Genomic DNA, 24,740 nt, shown 5'->3' on the forward strand with positions numbered 1-24,740 from the left:
AACTCCGGACCCGGAGGAGGAGACCCAGTCGAAGCAGCATACCCCAACCGAGGCAATTTCTTCTGAGGCGAGACGGTCGAGTGTCGAGAGGAATGCTTCGAAGAATGTCTGGACCGATGCCCCTCCCGATGCCTGGAAGGAGATCGAGTCCTCCTGTGCGAGACTTGGTCAGACGCTTTGTAGCCGGGCCGGTACCCGTAGTCCAGGCCACCACGGCCCACGTTCCTTGTACGCTGCTCCGACGTGCCTCCCCAACTGAGAGAGGTCCTGCTGGATTCTATTCACTAGCTTCTCAGTGAAGCAAAACAAAACAAAAATGAGTCAATGTTTATCAAACATGAATTATCCACTTTATTTGGTGGTGAGTTTGTTTAGCTTGGCATAATAACTTGCTCCACAAATACACACTCTTAAAGCAAATACTTTAACTTAGGAACTCAGGCTGGAGTGGTTTCAAAAGGCAAAAGGAACCACTCAGTCCTTTCATCAGGTAAGTAGCCAAGCATCAAAACATCAAAGGAAAAATAAAAGAGTGTAAACAGTTCTTTTCACTGGCACAACAAGTCCAATTTCTTTGCACCGCTGAAACTGTTCAGGTGCACAAGCCTGTCGCTGTTCTGGCTTCTTCCCCAGCCAGCTCTTCAGGAGTTGGTGAGGGGGGAGGGGAAGCAAGAGAATTCACCTAACTTAATCTGTATAACAGACTTGCCAATAATGGCCCCACTATCCCAACCGGATGTATAGTGAATTCTTCCCCACTTACTTCCCTTGGGTTCCCTCACAACCCTGACACAATCAGTCAGCTTCAACTTCAGCTGACTCATTTAAACTTGAAAAAAAAAACGTTTTGTTTTTTTTTCTTTTCCTTTGCTGCTTAATTCAAGCAGGGCAGATACAGCCAGCACAAGTCCTTCAATGGGGTTTTCATTACAAACACCCCTTTCCTAAGCAGTGCACAACCCCAAGCTCAACAGGGAAAATGAACAAACAATCTCTAGCCCTGTCACTTAACTGACTTCCATAAGGTCTTCCTCAGAGAGACTGGAACTTTCAATACATTCCATGGGTTCCTCCCCAGATAGTTGACCGGCAACAGTGTCAGCATCAGGTTCCTGCATTTCCCAGTCTCTTCCCTCAGGAGTACATTCAGGAGGGTTCCTTTCCTTGGCTGGCTCTGCAAGGACTGCTCTCTTTCTCCTTAGAGCAGCCTCCAAAGTAGTCAGAGGAAACTGCCCTGCCCTCTGAAGGGGAGGAGCTTTTGGCTTACTCTCCCTGCCTGCCTTTGGGAGCCTAATTATCCCCTTCAGCTGATGATCCCCAGGGAAAGAAAGGTTTCTCTGGGGCTGTTGTGGGCTGTCCCAACTCTCTTCTTCTTCTCCCTGGAGATCAGACCTGTCTGCTCTAAAGGGAAACCTGGGTTTTTCCCTAGGCTTGGTCACAATCCTATCCCCGTGATTTGCCCTCCAGATCCCCGGGCCAGGTTTAACAATAGCCTGCCCTGGCGAAAGCTGCACTGTAGGGATAGGATTGTGACAGCTTCCAAGGAGCAGATCGGACTCGATGCCGTCGATCGCAAAGATGGAAGAGTCGGTGCTTCTCTGGACGTCGCCCAGGCTTGATAGGGAGTTCGGAAGAACTCGTCCTGCTTCCTGCTATGCCCCGGACTGGATGGCCCCGAAGGTGGACGCCACACTGAATCATGGGGCGGAGTAATCGGTTCCAAGGGAGGCAGGTCACTAAACGAGGGTTTCCTCGAGGGAATGGGCTCCAAAGGAGGCATATCACTAAGAGAAGCCCTCCTCAAGGGAATTGGTTCCAAAGGAGGCATAGCACTCTCGGAGGATCTCCTCGAGGACCCGGACACCACTCGCCTCTCCTCCTCGCCGAGCAACGAGGTCGTGCGGCGAGAAGGAGGAGGAGGAGGGGGCGGTCCGCCCCTCGAAGCCGAAGCTGGGAGGTCACCCTGGATGGTGGCAATCAGACGAGGCCCCATGGTTTGCATGAGCTCCACGAACTAAGCCTCAAGAATGGACCGCAGCGAAGCCGATATGGAGGGATCCGCACCAAAAGGGGGCCCTTCCGCACGGTCTCCGTGCTCCTTAGGTGCAGTGTGCTTCTGCTTGCCAGCTTTCAGCACCTTGAGCACCACTGGCGGAACTGTAGGGGTCGAGACCTGCTCCGAGGAAACGGAGGAAGGCACCGGCGCCGAAGCCTGGGCCGAAACCGGGGTGAATGAAGCCGGTTTCAGGAGGCCCGAAGCAGCTGGGGAGGCAGCGGGCTTCGCTGAAGGAGTCGAAGCCCCCGTCGATGTCGATGTCGAAGCTGCAGGATCTGATGAAGCTTCCATCTTAAACATGGACTCCCAGAGCAGACAGCGGCGCTTAAACGCTCTCGCCGTCAGAGTGGAGCAAGGCCGGCACGATTTCGGAAAGTGATCCGGTCCCAGACACTGTAAGCAGCGTCGATGAGGGTCCGTGAGCGAAATCGCGCGCTGGCACTTGCTACACTTTTTGAAACCGGTAATCGGCCGGGACATAGGCCGGAAAAGCTCCGCCGCAAGGTCGAAGGCGCGGGGCCTCAGTCACGCGGCCGACCCGGAGTCGGAAGGAAAAATTTTTTTTTTTTTTTTTTAAAGAAATCAAAGAAAGAAATAAACATACAGGAGAGCCCAAAAGAACTCAACCCGCGGCAAAAAGAAGGCAAAAAAGATATTCAATGGGCGCAAATTGAAGATAGACTTCTCAGCTCCGCAGAAGAAAAAGAACTGAGGAGACACGCCCGGAGCATCGGGCGGGAAGGCACTGGCGCATGCGCGGTGCGGGCATCTCAAAACTTTTCAGTTTCTTCAAGCAAGACATGCTTGCAAGATGTCCGTATCGGGGCTCTGTCGGATGACATCACCCACTAGTGAGAATATCTGCCTGCTTGTCCTGGGATAAATAGTGATTATAAAATTTCAGTCCAGATATGTTTGCAGAAACAACACCCAGGCTGTTTGAAACTTTTGTGCCAGGAAAATGGATATGTAAGTTACATGAATATGTGTTAACCATACCTGAGAGTGGAACCTATGATGTTGGAAAGATGGAAGCAGTACTTTTACTCATAGGGCTAAAGGTAAATCTTTTTAAAGTCATAACTATTGCTAGTGTGAAAACAATTGCACATGGTTTTGTTAGGCATTCTTATTATAAAAAGGGTTCAGAAGCAGCTGCCTCTTCTTTTTAGGAGTCCAACAGTGTTTGTGCTTCTGCTAATTCTAGGTGTTATTTTGAGACTGTGCTGTGACATTCTCCCACAATTTCTGCTTTTTACTTTTGCCACAGATGTCTTTCTAACATTTTTCCTCTTTTCTCCTGATTTCAGGTTGACTATGCTCATCTCCCCAGAGTGGCTAATGACTCCCATTGTGTTTCCCAGAGGCCAGAGAAGGTCTGTTAAAACTGGGTTCAGCACACCAGTGTGCACCTGGGCAAAGAGTTATTGCCAGCAGCTCAAATACCACATCAGAAAAAATAGGTGAGAATGATGTATTGCAACCTTTGCTTGCTTATGCTAGATATCCTTTACTTGATTGCAAATTTTACTTACTATTTATACTGTTATAACTACAGTATACCTCTTCCCTGAGTAGCCCTTGTGATAAATTAAATACACCTTCACAATGCTAACATGTTTCACACTTTTTTTTTCCTGCTATCGTGTCTCATACCTTCACAAAGGTGTACTTCTTGACTTTCTGAGAGAACAGTACATAGGTGAGTTTTAGGCCCGTTTTTAGAAAGGCGCGCTAAATGAACGCATGCGCTAACTGCTAACACGTACATAGGATAACATGTATGCGTTAATATTTAAGTGTGATTAGCATGCACTCCACGCATGCTGGTTAGGTGTGCTTAACATGTGCTAATATTTACCATGCACTAAATAAAGCATAGTGCACCTTTGTAAAAGATGGGACAGTTTTGTGCTCATATACCACACTAACAATTTTCCCCTTCCTCCTGTAGGCTGGCACTTGATTTGGACCTATGAGTGGCTTACTCTGCATACTTGTGTATCTGTGATCCATCTCACTGAACTGCAGTTGCACTATGTTACACTTGCATGCTGCTTTCCTAGACTGTGCAATGGTTCTAGATTTGAGTGTCTAGGAAATTACACAACATTCTACCATAAAAATGTTAAACCATTTTTGACCTTGTGCTTATTTACAAAAGGAAGGCCAGGGCCCATTCAAATACAATAGTGCAATAACCCTAACCCTGTGTGATATGGAGACAGCATCCATGTAGCATCATTGAGTAGCATTTGGGCATTAGTATTTCCTTAATAAGCACCACTTTAAATTCAGCTACTTTATCATACTTTGTCTTATCTAGTGTACCTGAGGCTATTAAGGTATTTGCCCAGGCTCACAACAAGCAGGCTGCAAAGGAGAGAAGGGGGGTTATGGAACATAGATGCTTGACCTATAAAAAGGGTGGTCCTTAGGGGGTGGCAAACAGGGTAGCTGTGCTATGTTTTGAGGGGGGGGCATGGGCTAGCATGTCTCCCACTTGCTCACCAGTCCAATATTACCTTTGTTTAATCCATTTTAGTTTTAATGCTGTAGTCTTCCCTACTTGGCCTACAAGAACATTCTACTCTCCTGGGATAAAATCTGATTTTCTTCTAGGAACGTTGTTGCAAAGTGAATACAGGTATCTAAACCATATATAGAACACTTTAATGAAACCACACCCAAAGGACACCCAATGAGCTTCAAGGGCAGAAACGCTAATGATGCGCATAGAAACATTTTTAGGACATCCAATGAGAGATCTAAACTGCCTCACAGCCTGCAAACAGCATAATGTTTAAGAAAATGGCATTATATGAGAACAAATAGGAAGCTGTTAAAATGAGTGGAGGTGAGGGTGGGATTTTAACTGGTGAGCTTGGAGAGGATGGACAAGGTGCAACAAGGTGCCTTAACTTGGTGAACCACAAATGGCTTCTTTCAGTCAGGGAAGAAGTTTCCTACCATGACAGCTTAGGATATGCTAGCCATGTGAAGGTGTTAAAATCCTGTGGTTGGTATTCTCAGTGGAGAAGTTGGGTTGTCTCTTGGCATCCATCCTAGCAGAATTAATTGCAGCCGTTCAGGCGTACTTGCAGGCGCTCCAGTACGGCGCAGCAAGAATGCCACTGCTACACCCATAACAACGCCTATATGGAACAGTATAATAAAACCTGAATTGCTATTATTTTATGGCTCATTGTCTAGCACAGGGGTTAGAATGAAGGTTAGTGTGTAACCCTGGTGTGGGTTCAACTCCCTCATGTACTTCAGCTGACAGAATACTCATTTTAATAAAAAATTTCAAACTACAGACCAATCAAATATAATTTTCATCTCAAACAGCACAACATTAGCAATACTAGAAACAATAAATTACAAAAGTAGGGTTTGCAATTGATATAAACAGCAGTAATTGACTCCATGTTACATGTTACATTTATTCAACCATACTTAAGATTCAAAGCCTTGGCTTTTGGGACAATGAAAGCAGTGCTTTAAGCCATAGAGGTAACAGTGTTTTGTCTCAGCTAATTGTGATATGATAGCTAAGCAGATGATACCTTAGCAGATCAGTAAGCTATGATATGACAGGGGAGTCAGAGAAACCTGAGTGGAAGGTGGTGTAGCTCAAGGTGTAAAAGCTCTGGGCTGATCTTACAGAGGTTGTATGAGTTCAACTCCCAGAACATCTTTTAATTGTGGCATTGTACCTTGCAGGTGCACCTGGATGATCTCACAATGAGGTCAGTATTGTGCAACTGCACACCTCAATTTGCAATGAACTAGAAGCCACATTCAGATCTGTTATGTGTTTTATTCTGTTTTTAAGCTTTGCCAAATGAAGTTATGTATGCATATGTGCTTTCTTTACTTTGAAGAATGAGCTGATTGGAGCAATGTTTAGTGAGAAAGAAAGTGTTATTTGGAGAAAGAAACCTAAAGCTGTGATTTTCATATGCTGTAATTAGCTAATAATATTGCTTCTTTGGCCAGGAAACTAGTAGGTTTATGTGGTGGCTGAATAACAAAATAAAATCCCTGAACTGTATTTGGAAGATCACTTTGGAAAGGTCCAAACTCTGCCTAAATCCCATTCAGAGAAATATCTATCAAACTAACATCTAAGTGATACCCAAACAAAGCTCAAATGATGACCTAGCTGCCTGCTTAAATGCCATCCATAAAGCTCACATTTATCCATCTAATGCAGTGTTCTTCAACCACCGGTCCGTGGACCGGTGCCAGTCCACAGAAATTTCCTGCCGGTCCACAGAGCCGGCACATGCATCAGGCCCAAAACAGTGTTCTTCAACCGCCGGTCCACGGTGCGATCGATGCGGCGTTATCTTCGAACCAGCTCCCTCTTTTTCACTGATTCAGTGCACAAAGCCATGGGCAGTGGCTCCTACGCACATCCTGCACCTGAACCGGAAGCTTTCTTACTGACGTCGCAACGTCAGAGGGAAGGCTTCCAGATGAGACGCAGGACGCGCAAGGAGCCGCTGCCCACAGCTTTGTGCACTGCATCAGTGAGGAAGAGGGAGCCGGTCTGAAGATAACACTGGGAGCGGCATAACACGGCCAAGCGGGAGCAGGCCAGAGGGTAAGGCATAGCATGGCGGGAGGGAGACAACAAAGGTAGGGGGGAATAATTTTAGTTTTGAATTTAGTGATTGAATTATGTGAAGTTTGAGAATTTATATCTGCTGTCAGTGTGCTTTGTGTAGTTTAATTTTGTGGTTAACCATTATGTGATGTTAATAAGATTATATTGTGTATCTGTGAAAAATGATTGGAAAAAATAGTGTTACAATTAGTACTATTATGGGGGCAATGTCTGGCCCACGACTTATCCCAGTGTTCTTCAGCCGCCGGTCCTTAGACCGATGCCGGTCCACGGAATAATTCTTTTATTTCTGCCGGTCCATAGGTGTAAAAAGGTTGAAAAACACTGATCTAATGTCTTTCTAAAGCCCAAACAACGTTCACACAGCTATTCCTTACACTGCACCTATTTTTACAATTACTATGCATCTTATCAGCTTCCTATGTAGCACACAAGTTAAAGTTATACCCTTCTACACTGATGTTTCCAGTTCAACTCCCAATCAGTACCTCTCACTGAAAATAAAATATAAATATCATTTTAAAGATGGCATATTTTGTTACTTTTTGTTGTTTTTATTATTTTAAAGCTTACAATCCTGAAATAATGAAGAAAAAGAATCACAAAACACATTTTTACATATAAGTAAATACACTGTATGGACGTCTACCTGGTGCCTATAAGAGGAAAAAATGCAATTACGTCTATTATTGGAGACACGTATGTGAAGCTGAGCGCGATTCTACAAAGTGCGTCTAGCGGAGATGTCCAAATCACGCCTAAAGTTAGGTGTAGTTTGCAGAATCTGGGCCTTACTGTCTACAAAAAGGGTGGAAGTGCTCATGCAGTAATGTTAAAAATGACTGCACACTGATAACAACATTACTAAATGATCATTAAAACAAAAAAATGGAAAAAAGACATGTTTACAGCTGTGATAAAGATGGCCATAGTGCACAGGAAAGACCCATGTAAGGGCAAGGTAAGGTCACTTTTTCCCATAGCTTAGTAAAAGAAAACCAAAAAAACCCATAGCTTTGTTTTCTTAAAGCTAAGCAGAATATTTTATATTGAAAAAGTACCCCAGAAAAGAAAAAGGGAAAACATATTCATAGCTTTCCCTTGGGAAAATGGTAAAAATCCTACAGATAAAATATGTATGAACTATGGATCTAAGCACACAGATAGAAAACTGCCCCAAAAGTGCTTGAGGAGAAAAATCAGTTTCTCAACGTTAAGACATATTTTTGGCACCACTATGCCCGGTTGTCAATCAACCGGTAGACTTCTTTACAGAACCATACCTAATGGTGCCAAGGTGTGCTCAGGCATTGCTAGGTGTCCATATGGCAGACACCAGCATATTAGGTCAGGTTTTTCCTGGCCTAATTTACCGGCACCTAACTACAATGCCTAGTGACGTCTAAGTCAACCATGCATACTCCCTGCCCATAACCACACCTACTTTTTAGGTGCCATTAGACACTGGAGCAGGGGTAGGGAACTCCGGTCCTCGAGAGCCGTATTCCAGTCGGGTTTTCAGGATTTTCTCAATGAATATGCATGAGATCTATTTGCATGCACTGCTTTCAATGCATATTCATTGGGGAAATCCTGAAAACCCAACTGGAATACGGCTCTCGAGGACCGGAGTTCCCTACCCCTGCACTGGAGGGTGCCTCAACTTAGGTGTCGTTAGGCGCTGAGCCAATATCTGGGTGTAACCTAAACTGGTTATTAAAACAATATTTTTAAAATCAGTTTTTAATGGCATGATTAAAGCCATCTAGGCCAATTGAAAACAATTAGGTTGAGCACGGAACTAGATAATGACATGGTGGCTATTACCCGCAGCCAATCTGCCGAAACGGAGTGGAGGGAGTGCTCACAGCAGGTACGGGGACAAGGCCATCCACCACCCCGTGGAGAGGTGAATGGCCTTGTCCCCGCAGTTAAGGGAGGGAACGCGCGCATTTGCCGATTGTGCACAGCACCCTATCTCCTTCCTACTACCGGCCAAATCTATCTCTCTCCCTCTTACCTTCACGGCGCATTTTAAGTTTACAGAGCAACTTGCTCAAGCCGCTAGAGCCTGCCTGCAGTTGCGTCAGAGGAGAAGCTTCCACCCACAGATGCATGTGACTGCAGACTCCGGCAGCTTAAGTAAGTTGCTCTGTAAACTTAAAACACGCTGCGAAGGTAAGAGGGAGGGAGGGAGATGCTCGGTCCGTGCGAGGGGTGCTGAAGGGCGGTGAGGTGGCAAGAGGGAAGGGTGGTGGTGGAAAGGAACAGACGCTGAAGGGGGGTGGGGAGGAACAGACGCTGAAAGGAAATGGGGAACAGAGAGTGGGGAGAAGACGCTGAAGGGAAATGGGGAATAGAGTGGGGAGAAGATGCTGAAGGGAAATGGGGAACAGAGAGTGGGGACAAGACGCTGAAGGGAAATGGGGAACAGAGAGTGGGGACAAGACGCTGAAGGGAAATGGGGAACAGAGAGTGGGGATAGGACATTGGAAGAGAAGAAGAGAGAGATGTCTGACAATGGGGGAGTGGAGGGAAGAAGATGGGTGCCAGACCAATTGGGGGGGTGAAGGGAGAGGCACAGTAACAGAGCAAATGGAAGACACAAAGAGAAGACAGACAGCATATGGAAGGAATTGAATGAGAAGATGAGGAAAGCAGAAACCAGACAACAAAGGTAAAAAAAAAATTATCTTTCTTTTCTTTTTTTTGCTTTAGGATAAAGTAGTATATTAGTTGTGTTGATAAAAATTTATAAACAAAACCCTGCCAGCTGAACATCTCTCTAGTTCAGGAGCCAGAACTTTGATTTATAAGGAAGGAATAAGCTAAATATTGCAGTACTGAGGCTTGTATGGATGCTGTGGGGATAGTAGTCATGGGGACGGGGTGGGGACAGTGGTTGCGGGGACCGTGGTTGCAAGGATGGGGTTGCAGGGACGGAGACAAATTTTTTCCTTGTGTCATTCTCTAAACGGAACTAATTTAGGCATTATTAGGTGTCTGTGATTAGGGTGCCTAGTGGTGCCTAACCTAGATGCCGTATACAGAATCAGGCCCCAAGGATCCAATAAAATAGCCCCGTGTGCAGTATTTCTCTCTTTTTAGAGAGTTATTTATAAATATTTTATGTTGTACAGTGACAAACCAAATACAGTCAAACCTCGGTTTGCGAGTGATGCGGTTTGCAAGACGAGCAAAACATTCTCGCAAATCGTGACTCACAGACCGAGCGTTCACTTGATTTGCGAGCACCTCCCACCCCCCACCGAGAACCAGCATCGCTTACCTCCCGTGAATGCCCCCCCCCCCCCCCCCCGCATGAACCGGCACCCCTACCCCACCGAACAGAAGTCTTACCCCATCTGGCACTGACATGCAGCCCACAGAATGTACCGGTGAACGAAGATCCTTCCTGTTGCCTGGGCCTTGAGCATCTGCGCAGATGGGAATAGGAATAGGCAATAGGAAGAATCTTCGTTCCCCGGCACATCCTGGGGCTGTGTGCCGGTGCCAGATGGGGTAAGGCTTCTGTTTGGGCTGGCGGGGGGATGCAGGTTCGTGAATGGAGGGGGGAGGGGAGCGATGCCGGTTCTCGGGGTGGGGGGAGCAGCGCTGCTGGCCTTGGGGGGTGGAGGTGGGTGGGAACGAATCAAGCAAGTTTCCCTTACTTCTTAAGGGGAAATTCACTTTGATATACGAGTAATTTGGTTTACGAGCATGCTTCTGGAACGAATTATGCTCGTAAACCAAGGTTCCACTGTATATGCAAAGTAACCAGTACTAATATTGCCGGACCCATGAAATAGCTCTTGGTCTTAGTGGCAAAGAAATTAAATACTTTGTGCCACTTCTGATTACTTTTAAAACAGTGCTTTCAAAAAACTTCTAGTCTTAGATTGTGTACAAATTTATGTAACTTTCAACAACAAGAAAATGACTCTTACAGTGTGGCATGGCATAGAATGGGGTTTAATAGCAGGATTCCCAATGGTTGTGACTCTGGTTTGTTTCTGCAGGTGATCCACCCATTCATGCAGATCCTGCTGGTTGTTACATGACACCAATATCCTCTCAATCATATTTCCTGGACAAAATTGGAAAAGAAACATAAAATTCTTCTAACTGACAATACAGTTAACATTTAGGGATGTGTATGGGTGATTATAAGTAATGTTGCTTAAAGCAGCAGTATTAGTACATTAGAAATTTATTAGAATTAGCTTTCTTGGATCTCATTTTAATTTGAATATCTTAAAAAACACTAGTACCTAAAGTTTCTGAAAAATCCTGCCTTGTCCATCTGCTTATCATATCTCAGTAAACTAGGGTTCTCAGCAGGAATTGTACTGATATTTGATTTTGAATATTCATATTTTTAAAATATAAGTGGATGCAAAGTAGGTTATTTTTAAATTAAATAAAAGGATGTAGTTATTATAAAGGTGCACTTTTTTATTCAATAAATACAGTGGTACCTTGGATTATGAGCATAATCTGTTCCAGGAGCATGCTCGTAATCCAAAATGCTCGTTTATCAAAGCGAGTTTCCCCATAGGAAATAATGGAAACTCGCTTTGATAGGTTCCCACCCTCCACCCCCCCCTCCCGAGGCCAGCAACGCTGCTCCCCCCCCCACGAGAATCGGCATTGCTCCCCCCGAAGGCCCCCCCCCCCCCCGCGAACCGGCACCCTCCCCCCCCCCGCGATCCGGCACCCCCCACCACCATCGGGCACCCCCCCCCCGCCGCGACCTGAGGTCCCCCCAACCCACCCGAACCCTCTTCTTACTTTGATGTAGCCTCCGCACCTGCACCAGCATATCCTGTGCTGTGCTGTGCCGGTGCCTGAAAATTTGCCTCCGGTGCTGGGCCTTGAGCATGCGTTGGACGTGAACTCTCAGGCCTTGAGCATGCGCACATGCTCAAGGCCCAGCACCAGAGGCAGATTTTCGGGCACCGGCACAGCACAGCACAGGACATGCTGGTGCAGGTGCGGAGGCTACATCAAAGTAAGAAGAGGGTTCGGGTGGGTTGGGGGGACCTCAGGTTGCGGCGGGGGGGTGCCCGATGGCGGCAGGGAGGGTGCCGGTTTGTAAGGGGGGCGCTCGCAAATCGAGGCGCGCTCGGTTTACGAGGCACCAAGTTTGCAAATGTTTTGCTCGTCTTGCAAAACACTCGCAAACCGGTGCACTCGTAAACCGAGGTACCACTGTATTTGGATGTAAAAAAAACCCATAAAATGCAAGAAAATAGAAAAAAATCTTAATAATGAGGGAAAGAGAGGATACAATAGGAACCAAAAAAGAGGTAGATTGACAGTGTAGGCCAGCGGTCCCCAACCTTTTTTGCATCCTGTACTAGTTTCAAGCAAGACAATTTTTCCATGGACCAGGGGAGGGGGTGATTCAAGTGCATAATATATAATTTATTACATATATAATGTAAATGTAATTATTACATTTTATATTATGCACTTTGTTTCTATTATTATATTGTATATACAGGGTGCCCACAAAAACACTCCTTGATTTTAAATGGTTACAAAACTAAAATTTATTGGAATATTCTTTCATCTTTGAGGCTACAGTTTCATCAACTCAAAGTTTCATATGGTATGTTGATTGCATACATTCGATGTGAACCCCACATGTTACTCAGCAAAGACTGATGCGATAATCGAGCTCAGACCAGACTCTCCGAAGCATATCTGGCGTAATCACGTTTATAGCTCAGTAATGCATTCCTGCAGATCATCCATAGTTGAGGATAATGGAGGTATGTACACTCTGTTTTTCATGTACACCCAAAGGAAAAAGTCACAAACAGTAATGTCCGGTGATCTCGGGGGCCACTTGAGGAACACCTGGTCATTTTGACGCATTGCATTGTCTGAAAGTTGTAACGTCTGCACCAATTGCAGCTTATAAGAGTGAAAGTGCAAGCGATTGTGTGAGATCTTGCTAACCGTGCTTTTTGGGACTTGCATTTGCTGTCAGCTTATTTATAAACATATTCCAATAAGTTTTGATTTTGTAACCATTTAAAATCAAAGAGTGTTTTTGTGGGCACCCTGTACAATATATTAATACAACCCACCACAATGCAGAATCAGTGGGAGCCCTGAGTTTGTTTCCCTGCAACTAGATGGTCCCATCTGGGGTGATGGGAGACAGTGACACCCAAAGTGTGTTTCTTATGTCCAGTCTAATCCATAATCTTATTTTGGTTGCTGTTACGGCATAAAATCCTGCTTCACAAAGATAGGATATTGGAAATGAAAACAGGGTTTTCATTAACTTTTGTGGCAATCTCAGGATATTCTGCCTTGACTTTAATTCAGAATATATTAAGATTTGAAATAGTCTCAAATATACTTTTAAGGCCACCGTCATTTGAGATCTCAAGCAGTTGATCCTCTTCTAGCAAGGACAAAGTCAATTTACCTGGCTTGTTTACAAATGGATTGCAGATCCATTCCTTCCAAGTTTGGGGGTCTTTTGTGGTTGGGAAGTAATGTTCAAACTCTTTCCCCCTTTTCAAAGAAGCTCTCCAGCAATGTTTGTTTTTTACTCATTTTTCTAGGGTTAGCTTGTGGGCTTACAGAAAAAAACTACAATTGAGACAAGAACAGGAAAGAGGCACGGATGGAAGTGGTCATTTTTCAAAATAAAATACTTTGCAAACTAATGTAAATCAAATAAAAATTTTTATTCCTTCTGCAAGGCCCAGTTCAGGAACCCATAGTCCGGTGGTTGAGGACCACTGATCTAGGCCAACATAAGGGAAGGGGAGAAAGGGAACACGACTTGTATACTGCTTTTTATGGTTATACATTCAAAGCGGTTTCCATATATACAGGTACTTATTTTGTACCTGAGGCAATAGAGGATTAGGTGACTTGCCCAGGGTCACAGGGAGCAGCACTAGGATTTGATCTCACAATCTTAGGGTGCTGAGGCAGTAGCTCTACTAGTAGGCCACTCCTTGCCTCACTCAACCCTACTCCTTTAAATATACTAAACAACTCTGTGATGGTAGAATAAGCAGGGCTTTAAAAATTCCTCAAGGTCTTACTTGCCTGAGATGAAAGGAATCCTCTCTGCGAGAGGTAGAATGAGAAGGCCTTGAGCATGCACAGATGCATGCTCAAGGCCTGGCAGAGGCAGGAAGTTCTTCAAGTGGCACTGGCACGTCCTGTGGGCTGTGTGCTGGTGCCAGACGGGGGGGTAAGTTTCAAGTTGTTTGGGGGGAGGGTTGGCAGTTCACCGGGGGGGGGGGGGGGGGGGAGCAGTGCCACTGGCCTTGGGGGAGGGGAACGTATCAAGCGAGTTTCCATTATTTCCAATGTTGAAACTCACTTTGATATATGAGTATTTTGGTTTACGAGCATGCTTCTGGAACGAATTATGCTCGTAAACCAAGGTTCCACTGTATATGAAGAAAAATCACATTAGTTAAAACTGGGGCACCTGGTTCAATTTCCACTGTAGCTCTTTGTCACTGGGCAAATCACTTAACCTTCACTGCCCCAGGTACAAAATAAGTACCTGTATATAATTATGTAAACCACCTTGATTGCAACCACACAAAGGCAATACAGTCAAACCTCGGTTTACGAGTGCACCGGTTTGCGAGTGTTTTGCAAGACGAGCAAAACATTCGCAAAATCGGCACCTTGGAAAACGAGTTTGACTCGGTTTACGAGCGCCACCCCCCCGTGTCCGGCATCCCCCCCAGCGATCCGGCATCCCCCCCCGCTCGCGTCGTCCCTGCCCCTCGCAATCCTACACCCTCCCCCGAGCATCGCTTACTCTGATTGGGCACCGGCACCAGCACCAATGCACAGGAGGTGCCGGTGCCCAAAGATCCTCCCTCTTCCTTGTGCTGGGCTGGACTGGGCTTTGAGCATTTGCGCATGCTCAAAGCCTTCTGGTCTCGCTCTCTCCGAGATTCTCAGATTCAGAATCTTGGAGAGAGCAAGACCAGAAGATTTTGAGCATGCGCAAATGCTCAAAGCCCAGTCCAGCCCAGCACAGGGAAGAGGATCTCCGTCGCACTGCCCAGCCCAGCCAAGGCCAGAAGAGGAGAATCTTCGGGCACCGGCACCTCCTGTGCATTGGTGCTGGTGCCGGTGCCCAATCGGGGTAAGCAATGTCGTTGCGGTGCTCGGGGGGGATGTAGGATCGCGGGGGAGGTGGGCGACGCGAACGGGGGGGGAGGATGCCGGTTCGCAGGGGGGATGCCGGATTGCGGGAGGGGGGGAGGTATGGAGCAGCGTCGGTGGCCTCAAGGGGGAGGGGATGGAGCAGCGCCAGTAGCCTCGGGGTGGGGGGAGCTATTTGGTTTACGAGCATACTTCTGGAACGAATTATGCTCGTAAACCAAGGTTCCACTATAAATCAAATCTCATCCCCTTTCCCATTCCTCTGCAAATTGCAAAATGGAATGAAATACTTTTTTCTTTTTAAATACAAAGCTCATTTCATGCAATACTCTAAAACTTAACAGAAAGATCTTGAATTCAGCTCTGTGTGGGTAATGCTAACAATGGGCACTCAAATTAGGCACCTGGTAACACTGGTATCAAACGCACCTAACATTTACATGCTCACACTCATTAACCATAGAGCTGATAAAATCATGCATGACTAAGTGAGGCAGGGACATACATAACTTACAGTGTTCCTTATGTTGGCACATTTAAATGGGCGCCTTACCTATGTCCCCTATGCCCCATGCTCTGCCCTGGGTACACCTCCTTTGAAAATGCATGTTTGGTAGGTGCGTATTTGCAGAATAGCACTGTGGCGCCATACTAGCACTTACATGTGTGAATGCACACACAAAACCAAAAGGAAAGTATGGTCAAAAAGATAACTTTATTCCTGGGTCCAGAGTCCAATAAGTCCAGCTTATTATAACATCCTATGTGGATATATAGCCCAACACAGCACAATATTTTGGTGAAAAAACACCTTCTTCAGGGGTATTACCTAGAATCTGATATTGTGTATGAATGGATAAATAAAAATGAAACTGTAGAACACCAACATTGTTTCACCACTAAAAAATGTAGCAGGCATCCACTGCTAATATTCTAAACATTTATGTTGATTAAAAGTTTTAACCGCATTTAGGTTTATCAACAGTTCGGTATACAAAATATGTAAAAACAAGAAACGAAAAGAATGCCATATAAAATAGGAAAGCAAAGGAATACTAATAGAGAAAGAATAGAAATGAAATAAATTTAAAAATTTATTAAATCTAATTAATCTAGATAATCTAAAAAGAAAATACCGTATTTTTCGCTCCATAAGATGCACTTTTGTCCACCCAAAAGTAGGTGGAAACGTCAGTGCATCTTATGCAGCGAAGACACTTCTGTTTTTTTAACACCCCATTCCCAACCCATCGTACCTTTTTAAATGCCCATGCCCAATATGGCTTTCCCTAGCGTCAGAGAGCACCCGGCTGTTTCAAGGTCTTTTGGAAGCCTCCTCTCATTCTCACCTGTCACCTCCCAGTGTCCAGATTCAGCATCCTGCCGGGGTCCTCGCAACAGGCAAGGCCTTACCTCTAAGCTGCTTCCTGCACCCAGCAACAGGTTGTCTTCCATGCTGTGACTGCCTTCCATGCTGTGAGCTAATTACGGCAACCTGCAGACTGAGCTTAGCAGGCTGCCATTGGCCTCCGAAGCACGTTGCCTCTGCTGTGGTCCTGCCCCTCCTATCACATCAGAGGTAGGACCGCGGCAGAGGCAACGTGCTTCGGAGGCCAATGGCAGCCTCTTAAGTTCACTTTGCAGGCTGCTGTAATTAACTCAGCGGCGGTCACAGCGCGGAATACAACCTCTCTCACTGGATGAAGGAAGCAGCTTGGAGGTAAGGTCCCTCCCGTTGCGAGGGCCCCGGCAGGACGTTGGATCTGGACATTGGGGGGGGGGGAGGGTGAAAGTGAGAGGAGGCTTCCAAGGGACCTTGAGGAGGGGTGAAAAAACAAACTTGAAGACATGGCAGATGCTGGACTAGAGGGGTTAGGGAGGGGAAACACACTCAAAATGTTAGCAGAAAGAAGATAGAAAGAGGGAGAAACCTGAAACAAAGGGGAGGCAGAAGAGAGGGGGGTAGATGTTGGACTTGGGGGTGTATAGAGGAAAGAGAGAGAGAGAGAGAGAGACTGCAGAGAGGTGGAAAGATTCTGGACCAGGGAGGAAGGAAGGAGAGAGAGAGAAGCAGAGAAAGACTTGGAAGAAAGGAGAACAAATGCTGGACATGGGGATGGGATGCGATAGGATAGGGGGTTGTAAGCAGAAGAAAGACAGACAGACAGAGAGAGGCCTGGACCAAAGGGAAAGACAGGAGGCAGATACTGGACTATGGGAGGTGCAGACAGAAGAGACAGAGGGGGGAGAGACCATGAGGAAGAACAGAGAGATGCAAGATCATAACAGAGGAAGGAGAGAGAGGGAGACCTGGAACAAAGGTGGTGGTGGGTACAAAGGAGAACTGACACTAGATCTAGGGAGGGTAAGCAGAGGGAAAAGAGACAGAGACCTGGACCCAAAGGGGCCGAGGCTGGAGGAAGGAAGTCCAACCAGAAACTAATTAAATCACCAAACAAAGGTAGAAAAAATTATTTTATTTTCAATTTAGTGATCGAAATGTGTCAGTTTTGAGAATTTATATCTGTTGTGTGTATATAAAAAATGAAAGGAAAAATTTGCATTACAATTAGTACGGGAGGGGGGGACAGGGTGCAGAGCCTGGCAAGGAGTGTAGGGTTGGGTGCAGAGCCTGGCAGGGAGTGAGGGGGGCTGGGTGCAGAGCCTGGTATATGTTAGTACACAATTTGTTTCAGAATGTTTTTTTTCTTGTTTTCCTACTCTAAATCTAGGTTGCGTCTTATGGTCAGGTGCGCTTTATGGAGCGAAAAATAGAGTAATCTCTGAAAACATTTCATCTGTCTGGTCATTTTATTCTGGGGAACGGCAGAATAACCCTACCTTTATATTCCTTCCCTTCACACATGGAATTTCTATCCATAAGGATTCCACACTGCTTTCTATGTCATGCAGAATGTTTATTTTATTTGATTCAATTCCCTCTTTAATATATAGTGCAACACCCCGCTCCAATTTGTACCCAGGTAACAGTGTCCCATTGATTGTCCTCTTTCCACCAGGTCTCCGAGATGCCTACTATATCTATCTCATCATTCAGTGCTATATACTCTAACTCTCCTATTTTATCTTTTTTGGCTTCTAACATTTCAAATTGTGCTTTTTCCTTGCAACTACAGACTGCTGAGAAGACAGGGAAAATTTGAGTCTTTTATTCTGCCTTCCTCTTAAACCCTCCTGGCTTTCTTTCACCATTATTGGAACCTCTCTACCAGGACTCCCTAAATATCCTGTTTCAATAGTATCCTCCAAGGATACCTCACACCGAACCATCCGCTTCTGGGCAACTGTCAGCTTTCCCCCACATCTCAGTTTAAAAGCTGCTCTATCTCCTTTTTAAACGTTATTGCTAGCAGCCTGGTTCCATCCTAGTTAAGGTGGAGTCTCTCCTTTCAGAACAAGCTCCTCTTTTCCCAGAAGGTTGCCCAGTTCCTAACAAATCTAAATCCCTCATCCCTGCACCATTGTCTCAACCACGCATTGAGACTTCGGAGCTCTACCTGCCTCTTGGGTCCTGTGCGTGGAACTGGGAGCATTTCTGAAAATGCAACCCTGGAGGATCTGGATTTCAGCTTTCTACCTAAGAGCCTAAATGTGGCTTCCAGAACTTCCCTCCCACATTTTCCTATGTCATTGGTACCTACATGACCCAGGATAGCTGTCTCCATCCCAAAACTATCTACAATCTTATTTATGTGACATGTGAGGTCCACCACCTTCGCACTAGGCAGGCAAGTTACCAGGTGATCCTCATGCCCACCAACCACCCAGCTATCTACATGCCTAATAATCGATCACCAACTACAACTGCTGTCGTAACTTTTCCCTCCTAGGCAGAAGCCCCTGGAGACACATCCTCAGTGCGAGAGGATATTGCATCCCCTGGTGGGCAAGTCCTAGCTAGAGGATTATTTCCTACTTCACCAGGGTGATGCTCTCCTCCAAGGCAGCACAGGGGCTACCAGACTGGAGGTGAGACTTCTCTACAACATCCCTGTAGGCCTCATCTATGTACTTCTCTGTCTCCCTCAGCTCTTCCAAGTCTGTTACTCTAGCCTCAAGGGAACATACTCATTCACTGAGAACTAGGAGCTCTTTGCAGTGAGCACACATATATAACTTCTCGCCAACCAGGAAAAAATCATACATGTGACCAGTGTTCCCTCTAAGCTGCGCTGGCGTGCGCTGGCGCACAAAATATTACATCCAGCGCACAAGTTTCACGTCACAGCGCACGGCGGGCAGGGCGGCGAGAGGAGAATCGGGCGAGTTGGCTCATAACTTGCTGGCGCCCGATATTTGTAGCGCACAGCGAAAAAAATTTTGCTCACAACACCCGCCCGCTTAGAGGGAGCACTGCATGTGACACTCAATGCAAAAGACTGGATAGCAACCCTCTTGCTGCTGGACTACTGTCTGCATCTTGTTATTGAGCTGATTAATTAATTAACCTTATTAAGCTACTATGAATACTCTATATTAGACTAGTACAGAGAGCCTTAGGATTTTATTAAATGTTTTATTTAATGTTTCTTAGATAGTCTTAGAGTTATATTGCATGCTAATTTATTGTTTGATTCTTTACTAGTAATGAAATATAAAGAGCTCTCCTGTTGTCCTAATTAGAATAACTGACAATAAATTAAGACTATAAGTATAGAAATGAGCTAGGGGTGGGCGGAATGGAGACTAAGCCAGATCCTTCTATGCCTGCCTGCCTGCCAGAAACTATCTCTATCAGCAGGTTCAAGCTTATAAAACTGTAGAACTATAAAAGGCTATTATCCTATGGAGACTAGCTAAGTTTGTGCTTTTAAGAATAAGAATGATGTTGTGTGTTAGCTAGCATAAATTACTATGTGCTTCAGTTCATTCTATAAAAATCATTTCCATGGAATTTTATCACATATCAATAATTTATAAATACTGCTTATTTTACCTGCTATTTCAAACGCATTTTTCTGATTTTCTGTGTCTTCTAGCTTTCTGATTGTCGTTCCTGTTAATGGCAGTTTTCCCTGTGAAAGTATAAGAGAAAACCAATGTTTTGCCGCCTTAAAATCTCTCCACAGCCATTACATTTGCAACCAATATTTACCCATAAGCCGAGGGCTACCACCAGAACTTCCTTGAAAGTGAAGATGTTCAGTTACACCCACTAATTAGCTTTTTTCCTCTTTTCCCTTGGGTCTAGGGGCTCCTTTTACTAAGCTGCGATAGCGTTTTTAGCGCACGCATTATTTTAGTGCATGCTAAACCCACGCTACATGACTAGAAGTAACGCCAGCTCAATGCTGGAGTTAAGGTCTAGCACGCGCTAAAAACGCTATCACAGCTTAGTAAAAGCTATTTGCCTAAACCACTTATTCGAAAACTAAATTTTAGATCATTGACATGGCAATGCATAATGCTACTCCATATCACTAAGTGGATTAAAAATGGTCATCAAGATTATACGAAACAAACAAGAAAATGTGTAAACAGTTGAAAATAAAAAAAGCACTTCAAGAAAGCAATGTTACTTACCGTAACAGTTGTTATCCAGGGACAGCAGGCAGCTATTCTCACTAGTGGGTGATGTCATCCGACAGAGCCCCGATACGGACATCTTGCAAGCATGTCTTGCTTGAAGAAACTCAGAAGTTTCGAGATGCCCGCACCGCGCATGCGCCAGTGCCTTCCCGCCCGATGTACCGGGCGTGTCTCCTCAGTTCAGGTAGCTAGCCTGAGAAGCCAACCCAGGGGAGGTGGGTGGGACGTGAGAATAGCTGCCTGCTGTCCCTGGATAACAACTGTTACGGTAAGTAACATTGCTTTATCCCAGGACAAGCAGACAGGTATTCTCACTAGTGGGTGACCTCCAAGATAACCCCAATGGGATGGTGGGAGAGTTGGCAACTTAAGAGAACAAATTTTGTAACACTGTTTGGCCAAACTGTCCATCCCGTCTGGAGAAAGTATCCAGACAGTAATGAGAGGTGAATGTATGAACCGAGGACCAAGTGGCAGCCTTACATATCTCCTCAATCAGTGTCGATCTGAGGAAGGCTACAGAGGCTGCCATTGCTCTGACCTTATGGGCTGTGACCTTACGGGGAAGGGATAATCCAGCCTGGGCATAGCAGGAAGAGATACAAGCCGCCATCCAGTTAGAGATGGTGCGCTTCGATACAGGTCGTCCCAACTTGTTTGGATCAAAGGAGACGAAAAGTTGAGGAGCAGTTCTGTGTGGCTTTGTGCGATCCAAGTAGAAAGCTAGAGCACGTTTACAGTCCAGAGTGTGCAAAGCAGATTCCCCAGGATGAGAATGAGGCTTTGGAAAGAACACTGGAAGCACGATGGATTGGTTGATGTGAAATTCAGAGACCACTTTAGGCAAGAATTTTGGATGAGTACGGAGAACCACCTTGTCATGATGGAATACAGTGAACGGTGGATCCGCCACTAGGGCCTGAAGCTCACTGACCCGACAAGCTGACGTGAGGGCCACCAGAAAAACCACCTTCCAGGTGAGATACTTAAGTGGAGCCGTGTTGAGAGGTTCAAACGGAGGCTTCATAAGATGAGACAGGACAACATTGAGATCCCAAACCACAGGAGGAGGTTTGATAGGAGGGTTGACATGAAACAGCTCTTTCATAAATTTGGAAACCACAGGATGAGCAGACAAAGGTTTCCCCTGTAGAGGCTGATGGAAAGCCGCAATAGCACTCAGGTGGACTCGTATAGAGGTAGACTTGAGACCAGACTGAGACAGGTGTAGAAGATAGTCCAATACAGAAGATAGGGAAGCTCGCTGAGGTTCCGTGGCATTGGAAATACACCAGGAAGAGAATCTAGTCCATTTTTGGGAATAGCATTGTCGAGTAGCAGGCTTCCTGGAAGCCTCCAAGACCTCCCTCACTGCTTGGGAGAACTGGTGAGGAGTTATGTCGAAAGGAACCAAGCTGTCAGGTGGAGAGACTGCAGGTTGGGATGAAGTAGTGAACCTTGATGTTGAGTACGTAGTGAAGGAAACACTGGAAGAAGTACTGGCTCCCTGCTGCACAGTTGAAGTAGAAGGGAGTACCACGGTTGCCTGGGCCACCGAGGAGCAATCAGAATCATGGTGGCATGGTCTGATCTCAACTTGACCAGAGTCTTCTGAATGAGAGGAAAAGGAGGAAACGCATATAGGGAGCAATTCCCCCACTCCAGTAGAAAGGCATCTGCCTCGAGGCGGAGAGGAGTGTAGATCCTGGAGCAAAACTGAGGCAGTTTGAAGTTGTGGGGGGCTGCAAAGAGGTCTATCTGAGGCGTTCCCCACTGAGTGAAGATCTGATGAAGGGGGTCGGAATGGAGCGTCCATTCGTGGGGCTGGAGAAGACGACTCAATTTGTCTGCTAAGACGTTGTCTTTCCCCTGAATGTAGACAGCTCTGAGGAAGGTGTTGTGGCGGACCGCCCAATCCCAGACTCGAAGAGCTTCCTGACAAAGGGGGGCCGAGCCCGTGCCCCCCTGTTTGTTGACATAATACATGGCGACCTGATTGTCTGTGCGAATAAGGACCACCATGTCGTGAAGTAGATGCTGAAAAGCTTGGAGAGCATTGAAAATGGCTCTGAGCTCCAGAAGATTGATTTGATGGAGTCGTTCCGCACTGGTCCAGAACCCCTGAGTGCGAAGACCATCCAGATGAGCCCCCCATGCATAGTTCGATGAATCTGTCGTGAGAACTTTCTGGTGGGGAGGAGAGTGAAACAGCAAACCTCTGGATAGATTCGAAGAGGTCATCCACCAGAGAAGAGACTGCCGTAGAGCAGGAGTGACTACAATGTGACGGGACAACGGGTCGGACACCTGAGTCCACTGAGATGCCAGGGTCCATTGAGGAATTCTGAGATGTAGTCTGGCAAAAGGCGTCACATGAACTGTAGATGCCATGTGTCCCAAAAGGACCATCATGTGTCTCGCCGAGATGGACGGGCGAGAAGACACCGACTGGCAGAGTAGAAGGAGAGCATCCATGCGTTGAAGAGGAAGGAATGCTCGAAGTTGAATGGTATCCAGGACAGCCCCGATGAAGGGGAGAGACTGGGTGGGCTGAAGATGTGATTTGGGGAAGTTGATCTCGAAGCCCAGACTCTGCAGAAAAGAAATTGTAGTCAAGGTCGCCGAAATGACCTCTGGAGCCGACGGTGCCTTGATGAGCCAGTCTTCGAGGTATGGAAACACCTGGAGACCCATGTTCCGGAGTGCAGCGGCCACCACCACCAGACACTTCGTGAAGACTCTGGGAGACGAGGAAAGGCCGAATGGAAGCACTCGATACTGCAGATGTAGATGTCCCACCCGAAATCTGAGAAACTTGCGGGAGGCCGGATGTATCGGGATGTGAGTGTAGGCCTCCTTGAGGTCCAGAGAGCATAACCAATCGTTCTGCTCGAGGAGGGGGTAGAGAGAAGCAAGGGTCAGCATGCGGAACCGCTCCTTGACCAAAAACTTGTTGAGGACTCGAAGGTCCAAAATGGGACGCAGATCGCCCGTCTTCTTCGGAACCAAGAAGTACCGGGAGTAGAACCCCTGGTTTTGCTGATCTACTGGCACCGGCTCGACGGCTCGAAGCCGAAGCAGAGCCTGCGCCTCCTGTAGAAGAAGAGCGGTCTGCGTCGAGTTGGAAGGATACTCTCTTGGCGGGTGGTCCGGGGGGACCCGTTGGAAATGAAGAGAGTATCCCTCTCTTACGATGGTAAGGACCCAGAGGTCCATGGTGATCGTCTCCCATCGATGACAAAAATGGTGGAGACGACCCCCGATGGGAAAAACGGGAGGAGACAGAACGAAGTCGGTTATGCTCCCTGGAAGAGAGTCAAAAAGGCTGAGTAGCCTTGGGTGCAGCCGGCATCTGAGGCTTCTGTTGAGTCTTTTGAGGAGGCTGTCTCTTTGCAGGCTGTCTTGCAGGAGGAGTCTGTCTTGGCTGATAACGCCGCTGGTAAATCAGAGGCGGCCTAGAAGGACGAGACTGCTGAGGCTTAGGCTTAGGCCGCAGAATCGACTGGAAGGACTTCTCATGGTCCGAAAGCTTTTTAGTAACAGTCTCGATAGACTCATCGAACAGATCAGCCCCCGCACAAGGCACATTAGCAAGTCTGTCTTGAAGGTTCGGATCCATGTCAATGGTACGGAGCCATGCTAGGCGACGCATGGCGACCGAACAGGCCGCAGCACGTGCCGAGAGCTCGAAGGCATCGTAGGAGGATTGCATGAGCTGCAGGCGTAACTGAGAAAGGGTCTCCACCACCTCTTCAAATTCGAATCGAGCTTGAGCATCGATAAAGGGGATGAACTTGCGGAGCACCGGCAAGAAAAAGTCCAAGTATGAAGAGAAGAAAAAATTATAATTTAGCACTCGAGTTGCCATCATCGAATTTTGGTAGATACGTCTACCAAATTTATCCATCGTCCTCCCTTCACGGCCCGGAGGTACTGAGGCGTACACCTGGGAGGGATGAGATCGTTTGAGGGAGGACTCGACTAGAAGTGACTGATGAGAAAGTTGCGCCCCCTCAAACCCCTTGTGATGGACGATGCGGTATCGAGCATCCAATTTACTGGGAACTGCAGGTATGGAATACGGTGTTTCAAAACAACGCATGAAAGTCTGGTCAAGCAGTTTATGCAGAGGAAGGCGAAGCGTCTCCGCTGGAGGGTGAGGCAAATGCATGGTGTCCAGATACTCCTTAGAATATCGAGAACCAGTGTCCAACGTCACATCCAAATCATCCGCCATTTGTCGAAGGAAGGATGAAAAAGAAAGTTGGTCCGCCAGCGCCGGCCGGCGAGACGGACTAGAAGAGGTGGAAGCCTCCGGATCCAGAGAAAGCT

General features: G+C 46.4%; 1 protein-coding gene across 9 annotated transcripts in view; it reads right to left on the bottom strand.

Annotated features, from left to right (window-relative positions):
- The window catches only part of ARHGEF7 (Rho guanine nucleotide exchange factor 7), a 460,949-nt gene that overhangs the window by 185,417 nt on the left and 250,792 nt on the right, over positions 1–24,740 (bottom strand). For all 9 annotated transcript variants that reach the window (XR_004539809.1, XR_004539810.1, XM_033948005.1 and 6 more), the window contains exons 14-15: positions 19,816–19,894; positions 10,640–10,779 (exon numbers count right to left, since the gene is read on the bottom strand). Coding sequence is in view for 7 of the 9 variants with exons in the window: in XM_033948005.1 (XP_033803896.1) it covers positions 10,640–10,779; positions 19,816–19,894 (219 nt within the window). In the remaining 2 variants the exon portion in view is untranslated. The remainder of the gene's footprint in view (positions 1–10,639; positions 10,780–19,815; positions 19,895–24,740) is intronic.

Source organism: Geotrypetes seraphini, chromosome 6, assembly GCF_902459505.1.
Source record: "Geotrypetes seraphini chromosome 6, aGeoSer1.1, whole genome shotgun sequence".
Lineage (NCBI taxonomy): Eukaryota > Metazoa > Chordata > Amphibia > Gymnophiona > Dermophiidae > Geotrypetes > Geotrypetes seraphini.